Source organism: Coregonus lavaretus (genome assembly GCF_964263955.1).
Source record: "Coregonus lavaretus genome assembly, chromosome: 4".
In the NCBI taxonomy this organism is placed as follows: Eukaryota; Metazoa; Chordata; class Actinopteri; order Salmoniformes; family Salmonidae; genus Coregonus; species Coregonus lavaretus.
Genome location: NC_139991.1, coordinates 45,135,359 through 45,151,945, shown reverse-complemented (window position 1 = coordinate 45,151,945; position 16,587 = coordinate 45,135,359). Strand labels below are relative to the sequence as shown.

General features: G+C 39.6%; 1 protein-coding gene across 1 annotated transcript; it reads left to right on the top strand.

Moving 5' to 3' along the window:
• Nucleotides 1-5,709: 5,709 nt before the first annotated feature.
• LOC311127447 (prosaposin-like) lies at nt 5,710-16,533 on the top strand (the record flags this gene model as incomplete). The annotated part of the gene is made up of 11 exons (XM_084159285.1): nt 5,710-5,764; nt 5,975-6,030; nt 12,024-12,098; nt 12,712-12,837; nt 12,936-13,055; nt 13,191-13,271; nt 13,398-13,581; nt 13,706-13,848; nt 13,939-14,019; nt 14,152-14,262; nt 16,429-16,533. 11 exons carry the CDS (start codon nt 5,710-5,712, stop codon nt 16,531-16,533), a joined length of 1,137 nt encoding a protein of 378 aa, XP_084015411.1.
• Between the last annotated feature and the right edge of the window lie 54 nt (nt 16,534-16,587).

The window sequence follows — 16,587 nt, the reverse complement described above, 5'->3', positions numbered from 1 at the left end:
CTGCAACGTTGCTGGGTTTTTCACGCTCAACAGTTTCCCGTGTGTATCAAGAATGGTCCACCACCCAAAGGACATCCAGCCAACTTTACACAGAGTCCATGCCACGATGAATTGAGGCTGTTCTGAGGGCAAAATGAAGGTGTTCCTAATGTTTGGTATACTCAGTGTATAGGCCTAAATAGCATCATTGATGATATATGAGTGATAAAGTATGGTCACATTTAATTTCCCCTGTTAAACCTTCCCTTTGGAATGACTTTGATAGCAACAGTGAATCTATCTCTCAACAATCATTCTCACCATTGCACAATGGTAATAGTCTAACAAATATCATAACTAAGCGGGACTGGGCTTGGTTAAAACACTGGATGGGAGACCAAAGGGTAGCTGTAGATAGATACATTCTCCAGTAGGAGGTGCTGCACAGACATTTTTTTCTTTCTGATAGTGGATAATGTTGAAGATCTGATGTTGTTTTAAGGTACAAATTCAACATATTTGTCTATGTTGAAATTTGGTTACCATGATGACATAATCATGTGGTTGAAATTTCACCCTCAAAATAACAGTGTATGTATTTCCGTTGAAACAATGTTGATTCAACAGTTTGTGCCCAGTGGGATGCTGCTCTCTTAAATGTAATGTGCACATCTTTTTGTGCATAGCGGTTTTTCAGATTGTGTGAGAGAAATTCACAAAATACTTTTGCACGCAATATTAACATTAATAACACATTCATGCAGGGGTCAGAATTACTATGGATAATAGAAAAACAAAAATGTAACCTGATTATCAGACAAGACAAGAGAAACATAGTGAATAAAAGTGTATAAAATTGTCTTACCTCTGTTTTAAGAACTGTTGTTGTGAAGTCTTGTTGAGAAGTCAACTCTTGTCTGAAGATGTATGGTGCTCTCTCTATATTTTATATATAGTCAATCTTGCAAAGCCTCGCCCACTGTCATGTCATTTCTCAGATGTCTGACTGTGAATATATTTCCTTATTCCTTCCGAGAAGTCTGCCCTTGATTTGTCTGATAATGTGGAGCCATCAACAAAAATTGCATTTCATTTACCATAAATAAATGACTTTACTCTCACCTTCAAATGCTTCCTGTAGTTGTTGATCAGTCTCTCACGTCGCTGTGGAGGAATTTTGGCCCACTCTTCCATGCAGAACTGCTTTAACTCAGTGACGTGTGGGTTTTCAAGCATGAACTGCTCATTTCAAGTCCTGCCACAACATCTCAATTGGGATTAGGTCTGGACTTTGACTAGGCCATTCCAAAACGTCCAATTTGTTGCTTTTTAGCAATTTTCATGTAGACTTGATTGTGTGTTTTGGATCATTGTCTTGCTGCATGACCCAGCTGTGCTTCAGCTTCAGCTCACAGACGGATGGTCTGACATCCTGTAGAATTCTCTGATACAGAGCAGAATTCATGGTTCCTTCTATTAAGGCAAGTCGTCCAGGTCCTGAGGCAGCAAAGCATCCCCAAACCATCACACCACCACCACCATGCTTGACCTTTGGTATGATGTTCTTACTGTGGAATGCAGTGTTTGGTTTTCGCCAGGCATAATGGGACCCATCTCGTCCAAAAAGTTGACTCAAGTTTGCCAAAAAGCACCTGGATGATCATCAAGACACTTGGAAGAACGTTCTATGGACAGATGATTCAAAAGTATAACTTTTTGGACAACATGGTTCCAAAAAGTTGCATAACTTTGTTTATGAAATAAATGAAATAAATATGTAATTGTTGTGTTATTTGTTCACTTATGTTCCCTTTATCTAATATTAGGTTTTGGTTGAAGATCTGATAACATTCAGTATCACAAATATGCAAAAGTAGAGAAAATTAGAAAGGGGGCAAATACTTTTTCATAGCACTGTACCTCACCTTGCGAGGTTAACGTGACTGAGACTTTTTCTCAAATGTTTTATGATATTAGAGAATACATTGGGAGTGATCTTAGACCATTCCTCCATTCAGAATCTTTCTAGATCTTTCTGTCCTTCTCAATTCAAACCACAGGTTTTCAATGGGGTTTAAGTCCGGAGATTGAGATGACCATTGCAAAATGTTGATATTGTGGTCAATTAACCGTTTCTTTATGGATTTTGATGTGTGCTTGTGGTTATTGTCTTGCTGGAAGATCCACTTAGTTTCAGCCTCATAGAAGAGGCAACCAGGTTTTTGGCAAAAATGTCCTTGTACTGGATAAAGTTCAAGGGTCCCAGGACCAGTGGAAGCAAAATAGCCCCATAACATCAAAGATCCACCACCATATTTTACAGTAGGTTTGGGGTTATTTTCTGCCTATGCATCATTATTTTGATGCGAAACCCACCACTGGTGTGTGTGGCCAAAGAGCTCTATTTTCATGTCATCTGACCATTGCACCGGTTCCAATCCAAGTGCCAATGCTGTTTAACATACTCCAGGCAGTGACATTTGTTGGATGACATGAAAATAGAGCTCTTTGGCCACGCACACCAGTGGTGGGTTTGGCATCAAAAGAATGATGCATATGAAGAAAAGAACCCCATAGGGTGCCAATAACTGTTATTTGAGAAAACTCCATAGGGAAGTTTCTGAGTAAAAAAGTAAGGTCATTAACTCTTAACATTACTCATTTGAAATAAAACAGCCATACAAAAGCTTTGGAACTGGTTTAGAAATTCACAATCATTCTTCCTTGTTTCAGGGAGTGCCATTGATGCGATCTTAACAATGTGTTGATGCAGTGCATTTGCATAGAGAACTTCCTTGTATGCAACACAACCTTAATGCTATTTTGTGTTGTTCTTTGTGGAATGAGGAAAGGGAATAGAAAAGCCCTAGGTAATATTTTACCTTGGATGATGATGTGTGTTCCATGATTGATACTGCAGTATCACCTGTTTCTGAACACATAGACCAAAATATAGTTTTGTTTTGCATGGCTGATTACTAATTGCTTGGACCTGCCCATGAGACAGACACATAAGAGCATGGTTGCAACACGCAGAGTTTCCTGGGGCATGCCATTCTGTCAAGTTCGCCAGCCTCTATGGCACAATGCTGTCATGAGTCTTTTGTGTCACTGTTGCATTCGGGATCCTCAGAACCCGCTTTTTGCATATCCACTAACAGAAATATAACTGGGAAAACTATGTTTCCTTCTGTAATAGCCTACAAGGCCCATACAGGAAAGTGTTTAGCCAGTCAGTACCGGAAATTACCTTTAAGGTTTTAGACAGGTTTACCAAGAAATGGTTTCTCGTTTGCCGATACCATGACACAGAGAAAACTAATTAGAGGCCACATGATTTCACTAGTGGTGAGAGGCTGGCAGACTGTTGAGCACTTAGGTGCCCCTAGCCTCTACACCATTAGGCCATATGCTTCCATGGCCTATTCAGTCCTCTCAGCATCCAGCCATATGGGGGATAAAACATATTTGGTTTCTTGCACCTTGGTTTCAGCTCAAAGTGATATCAAGAATCAATGTAAATACCTTGAACTATACTTGAGGTAAGGCCCAATAAGTGGGTCATTAGTGTGATACATGTCATATTTATTGGCTACTTCTTGCTCATTGATCTTGTTTTATCTCATTTTGTAACAAGCTCTTCACCTATCCTGTTGCACAACAATAATAATCACCATATAAGCCATGGTTATACAATGAGGAAGTGCCCCTGAGTACAGCCTCAATAAATGGACATAAACTATAATAGTTTATATTCTAATCAGACCTGGGTTCAAATACGATTAAGGGTATTTCAAATACATTAAAAGACATTTGGAAGAAATTATTTTGATATTTTCTCTTTGAAAATACAAGTAGTTGAGTATTGGAATGTATTTGGAAATACACTTTGAAAGTATTGGGATTTATCAGAAAAGAAGTGTATTTTCAAATAGTATTTAAATACTTCATCCATTTGAACCCAGTTCTGTTTGGTATTTGAAATAACGTATTTGGAAATAGTTTCAAATAGTATGCTATTTATAGGACATTATTTTAAAATATTTTAAAATACTTCCAATAGAAATAGTTGATTCGGGCCACATTATTTGAAAATACTCAAATACACATGTATTTGAACCCATGCAGGTCTGATTTCTAATTGAATATCATAACTGAACACATTTCTTATCTTATTATGCAAATTTTTTTAAAGAAGACAAACCCCCCTGCAATATACGTTTGAAATATAATAGAGAGAGATACTGAGGCCCAGCCACCATAGCTGCTGTGATCTTAGTTGTCCCGGATATATAGACTATAACTTAATTGGCAACTTACCGTAAAGCTGACGCAATCACTGCCTCCAGGAACTGACATGCATGGTTTATGACTGTGTAATGGCTGGCCTGGGCATTCAGTGATGACCGAAAGGAGTGTCTTTGTTCAGGGCCAGTCAAATAAATCCTCTTTATGGAGATTATGGTTAGTGTAAGGAGCAGTTTTGACATAAAGCCAAAGACACACCTTTCTGTAAATCCTGATGAAGGTCTATTGACCCAAAACATTTATTTTCAGCAAAACATTGTGGAGCATACAAGAATGCCAGTGTGGGAGCATCTTGAGTTTTTAATCCTCCATGCAACTGGAACTACATAAGGTGTGTAAACAACCCTGTTGTATAGTGGTTGGGTAGGTCTATTTAGAATTCATAATTTGGTCTCACATCATAGGTCCATAAGAAATTCTCCCCAATAGCAAATACTGTAAATTAAGACACTTCAAAGAACATCAGGCATCAAGTGAGACATATCCATTTATTGTAATATTTTCTATCCTTTAAAGTTCATACTCGCTTTTCCTTTAGCTCAATATGAATTCAGAGAAAAAAACAGAATATCCTTCCATGATGGCATTGTTGTTTGACATGATATCACATCAACGGTTTATGACCTTTCAATAACTGATTATGGCTTTATTACAGTATATAGCATTACTTAGAAACAAGTAGTTTTCCTGGTGCGCTACTAGTAGTGATCACCAGAGGGAGCATACCTTTCATCAGACCGGCAGAGAGCATCACTTCAGTCCTCCGCAGCCAACCTCAACCTGACACAACATCCTACCTGTGGCAATAACATCATGTGGCACTGAGGTGCTGTTGAATAGACTAAATTGACCATAATTCAACCTACCACCAGCATTAGTCAATGATGCTCCTATGCATCTCTTGTAAAACTTCTTATAAAATAATTTGAAGGTATTTTATTTTGCATTTGTCATGGCAACCAGAGTTGATCAAAGTTCAAACAAAACTACATTTGTTTACCTTAATTGTATGCACTTCAAGTGTCATCTCCAATTCTTAAAGGATTCAGTCATTCCCAACAAAATAAAACATTTACAAAATTCACAAACTTCCAAAATCGTATTCACCTTACCTAAATCTAACCTTGACCCTATCCCTTTCAAGCATTCAGTCAGGGATGTGTAGTTGTAAACGGGTTTTGTTAGAGGATCCAGATACTTAACTGAAACAAAAATTACAGCTTATATTGAATTGGGACCCACATTACATTTGTACAACTCAGTTCGCAATACCAAAGAGAATACAAATAGCTTATCACACTTTTCTGTCAAGCTCTGATTGGCGAGGGCTTTCTGTGGTAGGTACGCCCCCCTCTATACCCCAGTTCTGCGTTGAGCAGGTATTCATTTTCCAAGTAGAGTCTTTAAGAGAGAGACTGACTTATGATGGCATTTTTCAAGCTTGTATTCGCTGTCTTAATTGCTTACCAGACCACAGGTACGAGTCCGCTATACAATAGCACACATTTTAGGTTGTTTACTCTATGAATGTGATGTTATAGTATTTTTTATTCAATGGACATTGACATATAAATTAATGTTTTAATTCAATTAAATATGTAATAAAAATATAGAATCGTGTTCATGAGACATTTAGAACCATAAATGGAGTATTCAATGGAGACATTTTTTTATCATCTTTCCACAGCTTTGGCGAGGGTTGTCGCTGGGGAGGAAACACAAAACGTCTGGGACAAGCTGAACGTAAGAACTATTGTTCTTTGGAAACAAAAACCCCAAAATATAGCCATACCTGTGTATGCAACATATTGTGCTGCCAACTAACAACAAACTGGCAAGGTTCAAAGCAGATTCAGAAAGCTAACAAATATGGGGAAAAAATGACCAGGTTTTTCACAATTCCTGAGATTTAAAATTCCCTGTCTTAGGACAGTTAGGATCACCACTTTATTTTAAGAATGTGAAATGTCAGAATAATAGTAGAGAGAATGATTTATTTCAGCTTTTCTTTCTTTCATCACATTCCAAGTGGGTAAGAAGTTTACATACACTCAATTAGTATTTGGTAGCATTACCTTTAAATTGTTTAACTTGGGTCAAACGTTTCGGGTAGCCTTCCACAAGCTTCCTACAATAAGTGGTGTGAATTTTGTGATGGCCACTCCAATACCTTGACTTTGTTGTCCTTAAGCCATTAAGCCACAACTTTGGAAGTATGCTTGAGGTCATTGTCCATTTGGAAGACCCATTTGCGACCAAGCTTTAATTTCCTGACTGATGTCTTGAGATGTTGCTTCAATATATCCACATAATTTTCCTTCCTCATGATGGGGGGGGGGGGTTATACAGAAGATAGCCTCATTTGGTATAAGACCATATTATGGCAAGAACAGCTCAAATAAGCAAAGAGAAATGACAGTCCATCATTACTTTAACATTTACATTTACATTTAAGTCATTTAGCAGACGCTCTTATCCAGAGCGACTTACAGGAGCAATTAGGGTTAAGTGCCTTGCTCAAGGGCACATTTACGTCATTTAGCAGACGCTCTAGTCCAGAGCGACTCACAAATTGATGCATTCACCCTATAGCCAGTGGGATAACCACTTTTACTTTACCCAGAGTTACCTCTGCTGCAGAGGATAAGTTCATTAGAGTTACCAGCCAGAAATTGTAGTCCAAATAAATGCTTGACAGAGTTCAAGTAACAGACACATCTCAACATCAACTGTTCAGAGGGGACTGTGTGAATCAGGCCTTCATGGTCGAATTGCTGCAAAGAAACCACTACTAAAGGACACCAATAAGAAGAAGAGACCTGCTTGGGCCAAGAAACATGAGCAATGGACATTAGACCTTTGGTCTGGAGTCCAAATTTGAGATTTTTGGTTCCAACCGCCGTGTCTTTGGGAGACGCGGTGTGGATGAACGGATGATCTCCGCATGTGTAGTTCTCACCGTAAAGCATGGAGGAGGTGTTATGGTGTGGGGGTGCTTTGCTGGTGACACTGTCTGTGATTTATTTAGAATTCAAGGCACACTTAACCAGCATGGCTACCACAGCATTCTGCAGCGATATGCCATCCCATCTGGTTTGGGCTTAGTGGGACTATAATTTGTTTTTCAACAGGACAATGACCCAACACACCTCTGGGCTGTGAAAGGGCTATTTTACCAAGAAGGAGAGTGATGGAGTGCTGCATCAGATGACCTAGCCTCCATAATCCCCCGACCTCAACCCAATTGAGATGGTTTGGGCTGAGTCGGATGGCAGAGTGAAGGAAAAGCAGCCAACAAGTGCTCAGCATATGTGGTAACATCTTCAAGACTGTTGGAAAAGCATTCCAGGTGAAGCTGGTTGAGAGAATGCCAAGAGTGTGCAAAGCTGTCATCAAGGCAAAGGGTGGCTATTTGAAGTATATATATATATTTTGATTTCTTTAACACTTTTTTGGTTACTACATGATTCCATATGTGTTATTTCATAGCTTTGATGTCTTCACTATTATTCTACAATGTGAAAAACAGTCAAAATAAATAAGAACCCTTGAATGAGTAGGTGTGTCCAAACCTTTGATTGGTACTGTATATATATAGCATTCGGAAAGTATTCAGACCCCTTGACTTTGTCCGCATTTTGTTACGTTACAGTCTTATGCTAAAATCTACACAAAATACCCCATAATGACAAAGCGAAAACAGGTTTTTAGACATTTTAGCAAATGTATAAAAAAATAAAAAACAGAAATACCTTATTTACATAACAATTCAGACCCTTTGCTTGATACTCGAAATTTGATTGGAGTCCACCTGTGGTCAATTCAATTGATTGGAAAGGCACACACCTGTCTATATAAGGTCCCACAGTTAAAAACCTGTTTTTGCTTTGTCATTATGGGGTATTGTGTGTAGATTGATGAGGGAAAAAACAATTTAATCCATTTTAGAATAAGGCTGTAATGTAACAAAATGTGGAAAAAGTCAAGGGGTCTGAAAACTTGCACAAATGCAACAATATAAATATCACATTTACATAAGTATTCAGACCCTTTACTCAGTACTTTGTTGAAGCACCTTTGGCAGCGATTACAGCCTTGAGTCTTCTTGGGTATGACGCTACAAGCTTGGCACACCTGTATTTGAGGAGTTTCTCCCATTCTTCTCTGCAGATTCTCTCAAGCTCTGTCAGCTTGAAAGGATCTGTGCCTTCAGAAAGTATTCGTACCCCTTGACTTATTCCACATTTTGTTGTGTTACAGCCTGAACTCAAAATGGATTTAAAAAATAATAATCTCACCCATCTACACACAATACCCCATAATGACAAAGTGAAAACATGTTTTTAGAAATGTATATAAGTATTCACACCCCTGAGTCAATACTTAGTAGAAGCACTGTTGGAGCTTTGGCGGCCATTACAGCTGTAAGTCTCTAAGAGCTTTCCACACCTGGATTGTACAATATTTGCCCATTATTCTTTTAAAAAGTCTTCAAGCTCTGTCAAGTTGATTGTTGATCATTGCTATACAGCCATTTTCATGTCTTGCCATAGCTTTTCAAGCCAATTGAAGTTAAAACTGTAACTAGGCCACTCATGAACATTCAATGTCGTCTTGGTAAGCAACTCCGGTGTAGATTTAGCCTTGTGTTTTAGGTTATTGTCCTGCTGAAAGGTGAATTCGTCTCCCAGTGTCTGTTGGGAGCAGACTGAACCAGGTTTTCCTCTAGGATTTTCCTGTACTTAGCTCTATTCCGTTTTTTTTTTAATCCTAAGAAACTCCCTAGTCCTTGCTGATGACAAGCATACCTATAACATGATGCAGCCACCACCATGCTTGAAAATATGAAGAGTGGTAATCCGTGATGTGTTGTGTTGGATTTGCCCCAAACATACAGTGGCTTGCCTCACAACCTGGAATTAAAAATGATTTTTGGGGGGTTTGTATCATTTGATTTACACAACATGCCTACCACTTTGAAGATGCAAAATAAAATAAAAGTGAAATAAACAAGAAATAAGACAAAAAAAACTGAAAACTTGAGCATGCATAACTATTCACCCCCCTAAAGTCAATACTTTGTAGAGCCACCTTTTGCAGCAATTACAGCTGCAAGTCTCCTGGGGTATGTCTCTATAAGCTTGGCACATCTAGCCACTGGGTTTTTGCCCATTCTTCACGGGTTCCGCTGGTGTACAGCAATCTTTAAGTCATACCACAGATTCTCAATTGGATTGAGGTCTGGGCTTTGACTAGGACATTCCAAGACATTTAAATGTTTCCCCTTAAACCACTCGAGTGTTGCTTTAGCAGCATGCTTAGGGTCATTGTCCTGCTGGAAGGTGAACCTCCATCCCAGTCTCAACAGGTTTCCCTCAAGAATTTCCCTGTTTTAGCGCCATCCATCATTCTTTCAATTCTGACCAGTTTCCCAGTCCCTGCCAATGAAAAACATTCCCACAGTATGATGCTGCCACCACCATGCTTCACTGTGGGGATGGTGTTCTCTGGGTGATGAGAGGTGTTGGGTTTGCGCCAGACATAGTGTTTTTCTTTGATGGCCAAAACGCTCAATTTTAGTCTCATCTGAACAGAGTACATTCTTCCATATGTTTGGGGAGTCTCCCACATGGCTTTTGGCGAACACCAAACATGTTTGCTTCTTTATTTCTTTAAGCAATGGCTTTTTTCTGGCCACTCTTCCGTAAAGCCCAGCTCTGTGGAGTGTACGGCTTAAAGTGGTCCTGTGGAGCTTTGCAGCTCCTTCAGGGTTATCTTTGGTCTCTTTGTTGCCTCTCTGATTAATGCCCTCCTTGCCTGGTCCGTGAGTTTTGGTGGGCGGCCCTCTCTTGGCAGGTTTGTTGTGGTGCCATATTCTTTCAATTTTTTTATAATGGATTTAATGGTGCTCCGTGGTATCTTCAAAGTTTCTGATATGTTTTTATAACCCAACCCTGATCTGTACTTCTCCACAACTTTGTCCCTGACCTGTTTGGAGAGCTCCTTGGTCTTCATGGTGCCGCTTGCTTGGTGGTGCCCCTTGCTTAGTGGTGTTGCAGACTCTGGGGCCTTTCAGAAGAGGTATATATATACTGAGATAATGTGACAGATCATGTGACACTTAGACTGCAAACAGGTGGACTTTATTTCACTAATTATGTGACTTCTGAAGGTAATTGGTTGCGCCAGATCTTATGTAGGGGCTTCATAGCAAAGGGAGTGAATACATATGCACCACTTTTCCGTTATTTATTTTTTAGAATTTTATGAAACAAGTTATTTTTTTCATTTCACTTCACCAATTTGGACTATTTTGTGTATGTCCATTACATGAAATCCAAATAAAAATAAATTTCAATTACAAGTTGTAATGCAACAAAATAGGAAAAACGCCAAGGGGGATGTATACTTTTGCAAGGCACTGTAATGATTTTATATTCAGGGCAAAAAGTTCATTTATTTGCCAAATTTTTTCACAGCATTACTTAAGTGCCTTGTTGCAAACAGGATACATGTTTTGGAAATTGTTTTATTCTGTACAAGCTTACTTCTTTTCACTCTGTCATTTAGATTAGTATTGGGGAGTAACTACAATGTTGTTGATCTGTCCTCAGTTTTCTCATATCACAACCATAAAACTCGGTAACTGTTTTAAAATCACCATTGGCCTCATGATCAAATCCCTGAGCAGTTTCCTTCCTCTCCATCAACTGAGTTAGGAAGGACGCCTGTATCTTTGTAGTGACTGGGTGTATTGAGACACCACCCAAAGCCTAATTAATAACTTTACCATGCTTAAAGGGATATTCAGCGTATTCTTTTTGTATTTTCTACACATCTACCGATCAGTGCCCTTCTGTTTTTTGTGCTTGAATCTGTGCTTGAAATTCACTACTTAATTGAGGGACCTTAAAGATAATTGTATGTGTGGGGTACAGAGATGGGATAGGCTTTAAAAAATCATGTTAACCACTATTATTTAACACGGAATGAGTCCATGCAACTTTTTATGCGATTTGTTAAGCACATTTTTACTCCTGAACTTATTTAGGCTTAAATGTATTGACTCAAGATGTTTCAGCTTCTCATTTTTTAAAATACATTTCTCACATTTTCTACAAACAAAATTCCAATTTGACATTATGGGGTATTATTGTGTGTAGATCAGTGACACCTAATCTCAGTGTAATCAATTTTCAATTCAGGCTGTAACACAACAAAATGTGGAAAGGGTAAAGGGGTGTGAATACTTTCTGAAGGCACATATATAAGTATATATATATTTGAATCAAATAAAGTATCAATAGCATTATCAATCAGATTAGTTCATATGCAGTCATTATGGAATTCCCATAATATAATAAATGCTAAATTGAACGTTTAAAAATAGCTAAGCATTAGTTTCAAGATCAGCGTACTATGCCCCAAGAAACTACAACCCCCTCTCATCCAAAATAAACTTAACTTCAATAGCCACCACAGCCCCAAACCATGGGGTAATTAAAAACAGAGTCAATTTCATTTCTGTTTTCTTGTAAAAGAAGGTAGAAAACTGTTTTGCAACACAAAAGAACAGTTAATCAAAATCCAACACTGCTTTTCAGGCAGTACCATTTCAGGAATAATATAAACTTTCACTTACAGTATATACTGAGTAGAATAAATTGAGGTATTTTCCTCAGTATCCCACCACAACTTTTTGTTAGCATTCTTCTCTTTTCCTCTCCTCCGCTCAGCAATGGGACAACTGCCAGGACTGTACCAAAATAATTGAACTCCTGACAGACCTTCTCTCCAGTCCGGACATGCAGGTGAATAAATCAGCAGAACACCCCTGAACCATACATACCATACATTTCATCATTCATAAAAACACCCATAAACATCCATCGCTAATATTTGCATTATGATGTCCATTCACCTGAGTCAGTTTTTCTTCCTGGTTGTCGAAGTAAGGCTGTGGATAGAGCCTAGAGGTTTATTTTGCGCAAACCAGAAGGAAACACAGACTTTCAGTTCCTGACATGGTTTTCACCTGTAACACCCATACAATGCCCATCTCAAACCCTCACTCAACAGTAGAAGTGGTACAGTATGTGTGTGTTTCTGTTATGCACTGCTGTTGAATTAGAGAGACACTTTCTGTTTTCTTTCTTAACATGAAAATAAACTATAGAAGTATTTCTTACAAATGAGTTCCCCTTTCCTCTGAAGCTGGTCATGCACTTTGGTCTGTCAAGTCACCTGTGAAAAGTTCATCTTAAACACAATCAGTGGCCCAACAAACTAGTGGTAGGCTAAAATAAAATTATTTTACTGTAGCTTTCAATAAATTCTTTAATACGTGTTAATGATTGTAGAACACAATTTACTTTATGCATCACAAAATGATTTCAACTGCCTCTGCCACTCCTCCATCCCCAGACCAAGATCAGGAGCGAGCTGGAGAAATTGTGTGACCACATACCAGGCCCTGCAGCACCTAAACTGTGCCGGGAGCAGGTGGATAAGAACCTCCCCCTGTCCATCACCTTCTTGACCAGCTTCGTCGTAAGTGTCTGTGGGAGGTTGAGAAAGATCCTAGTTTGTACTTCTTAAAATAATTCTGACTGAATGAGCCTGAATTAAGCTTCTCTCCTCTCCCACAGAAACCAGCTCAGGTGTGCTCCGTATTGGGACTGTGTGGCTCCCAGTCAGACCGCCAGCAGCACGACCTGCTGACCTATCAGATTCAAGATGGTCTGAAGTCAGCCATGACAATGACAAAGGTGAGACAGAAAGAACAAGGCTTATACTCTCTCGCTCTCTCTCTGACCTTTTCCCTGTGTCCCTCTGACTGTTTTTGTCTGTCTGAACCTGACTGTGTTTGTCTGTCTTTATCTGGTTTTCTTTCTCTCTACCAGGTGCAGTTCTCACCACAATGTACCTTCTGCGTTTATCTCATCAAGTTACTGGAGAGGAGGCTGCCCAAAGTAAGTACTGAGGCCTTAGAAATATAATTACTGTAGTGATTCTATTTATTTAAGGCATGCACGTGCGCACACACACACAAACACACACACACTCTTACCCTCATTTTCCCAATACCCTGTATCGGTTTCCCCTCCCAGATGGCTGTGATTGATATGCTGGGGAAGGTATGTGGCATTCTGCCCTCATCTTACAGAGAGCAGTGTGAGAACGTGATAATGAAGTATGGTAAGATGCTGATGGACATGCTCCTGAGCTACGTCACCCCTGAGGCCATCTGCACCCTCATCCAAGTCTGTCATGGCATGGAGACACCTGTCCTGGGTGAGTTCATGACCACTTCCTGCCCTGCACCATCACCATATAATCACTTTTCTCTCTATCCATTTCCTCTTTTATATTTCCCTGTTTTTAAATGACTCTTTAAACGTCTCTCTCGCTTTCTCAGAGAGTGCTCCTCTGTCTGACTGTGACTCCTGTCTGACCCTGGCGGTTTTGACTCGTCTAAAGCTGGGCTCCAACGCTTCAGAGCCCCAGACCGCCTCCTTCCTGGGCTCTCTCTGCCAGCTCCACCCCAACACCCTCCCCAAGGTCAGCCCTGCCCCCTGGTCTACATCACCCCTCATCTCACATAGGAGCCTTATAGAAGCCTCTGGGCTCATGTCTTATTTCTCTTTTCAGTGTGACGACTTCACCCAGCTCCATGGGCACCAGCTGAAGGGGGTTCTGGGTAAACCAGAGTCTGCCCTTAATGTGTGTGAGGTGTGTCATGTTTAGATTCACTCGACCACACACTATCATCACATGAAAGTCACTTAAATCCAAGTTTCTATGGGCTGGGTGGGGATGTACTATAAGTGGCTGTGAGAGTAACACAAGTCATGTGTTTCTCAGAGGGTGGGTCTGTGTGGGGCAGTGAGAGAGGCAGGAAAACAGGGAGAGGACCCATGCACTCTGGGCACCAGCTACAGGTGCAGAGACCTCAAGACTGCCCTGGAATGCGGGGTAAGGCTACTGAACGAACTAACAAAGTTTTATTTGACCTTTCTTTTAGCAGGGAGTCCCATTGAGACGAAGGTCTCTTTTTCAAGGCTACATTACACAATAGAAAATACAAAAAAGTATAGTACTATTATCATAACAGAACAAAGGTGTTTAAATCTTGGAATACAATTTGTCTTACGCAGACAGTGTCCTTCTGCCAGAAGTTTTTGTGGAAGTAAGAAGCTTTGCCCAGCACCTACTCACAAAGTGGATGGTAAGTTGATTTTATATACATACAGTATTTGTTTCAGAAAACTGGCTGTCACACACAACTCAGGTAAGTGTGGGTCCACTCTCTTTTCAGACTGACGATCCAAGATTGAGAGCCTGCAGCCTTTGCTACAATGGATGATCCCAAAGCTTTCAACATCAAATTGTAAATATTCTATATTTACAGTGTCAATATCTGATAACATTTCCCACAGACAGACATTGCACAGAATATTTTGCCATTGCTATTTTTATCTGTTTTTATCTGCTGCACACAGAATCAGTATGAACTCTACAGACCAAGTCAATACATTCCTGTGGCTTGGGATTTCTCAAGAGAACACAAAGATATTTAAACTAGACATTCTTTATATTAGCAGTAAAGTTGGCCTAGAAAGGTACTGGGGAAATTATCAGATTAAAATGAGAGCTGACGTGTTGAAACAGATTTAAAAACGACATAAAGAACAACTTTGACTTGTACCGTGTATGCTTGTGATTTTAGCTGTACATGTAGTCTCAAAATCCTTCTCAAATATATTAGTTGTGTTCATGCCAACTCTCTTTTGGTTACTGAAAGTGATGTTAAAAATCATGTATGACCAAAGCTAAACTATATCAAGTATTTTACCCAAATAAAAACTTTTCCATTTCAGCGACTGACCCGTTCGTCTAAATCATTCCCACAAAGGGGGGCAATGGTGCAGTGCAATCCAAACACTGTACATTACATTGTCCTCATTAGGGACATGATATTCTCTCTCCCAATTCAGTTGTTTCTGTTACAGACCCCATGGAGGTTTGTGCTGCAAGAGTTGCATGTTGACGAGAATAAAATACTTACGTAGAGAACGCCAGAATATACTTTTATTCAAAGATTTCACGTGGGACAGCGTTTCTTTCCGAAATGGAACATTTCAGCCAAGGGAAGGGATGTATGAATTAAGAGACAGGCTATGTAACATGTGATGGGTTGGGGATGGTAGCAGGAGTAGGTAGGGTGTGGATGGCGTGGAAGGGAAAACACTAGAAAAGGCACTTTTTCACCTTCAGTAACCACAGATTTAAAAACCTAATTTTATAATGTAGAGAAAATAAGAGCCAGTCCCCACAGACCCACTAATGAGAGCATTGTAAACGAGACCGGTTTCTCTGTACAACACCAGCCAGACTTTTGCTTCCATCTGTGGGCCTATGGGAACAAAAACATTGAATTTGTTTTACTTCTTGGGGAGGTCAATCATCTCACAAACCTTTGTCGCTAATATATAAATAACACAGGCAAATGCTTACTAGCTTACGGCTAGTGCCCCCGCACTAGCAGGTCAAAATTGTGTGCAGTACAAAAAGCATGTAGGATCTTTAATTTAAAAAGTCTGATCATAACTGACTTGAACATTAGGCTACGAATATAACCTAATACGGTTACATTTGTTGATAATAAACAAATTATATTTTTGAGGTAAGGTGGTGTGTATAGAGTAATTCAGCAGTAGTTTCCCTTTCTGTTTACTAATACATTTACTTTATAATGTTAAACTTTTTGCAATTTTTTCTTCTGTTTGCATTCCTTCACACACATTCTTACAGCACTCCTTGATTTTCTTGTCATAGAATAAATCAACAACACATAAAACATCCAAAATATCAGTTTGCAGAATGCAAATAAATCTTTTAAAAATCCTGTTCAAAATGACAAGAAGCATTACTAGTTAATTGACCTTGACCAGCTGCAAGTAGTGCAGCAGATTTCCTGAGAATCAGCTGGCTGACGTAAGGCCATTGACACAGCTCATTGTTACGCCACAGGTCCACGCTGTGAACCGCTGTGCAGAAGAAGGGAAAGTAGTGATACCAGGTATGGTGCTGGTGGTAAATAACACCCCTGACTCTGTGTTGTAATGTTTCTGTTGTAAGTGTGAGGAAGTTGTCGGCCGGCTGGACAGAGAAGGCAGAGAGCTGCAGGGTGGAGTTGCTGCTGGGACCTTGGGATCCAGGGGGCCTTACGTCAGGGGGATCTAGAAAATAATACAGAAAAATAGGGTGATGTTTGCAGTAAGCGGTGGATGGGTTATG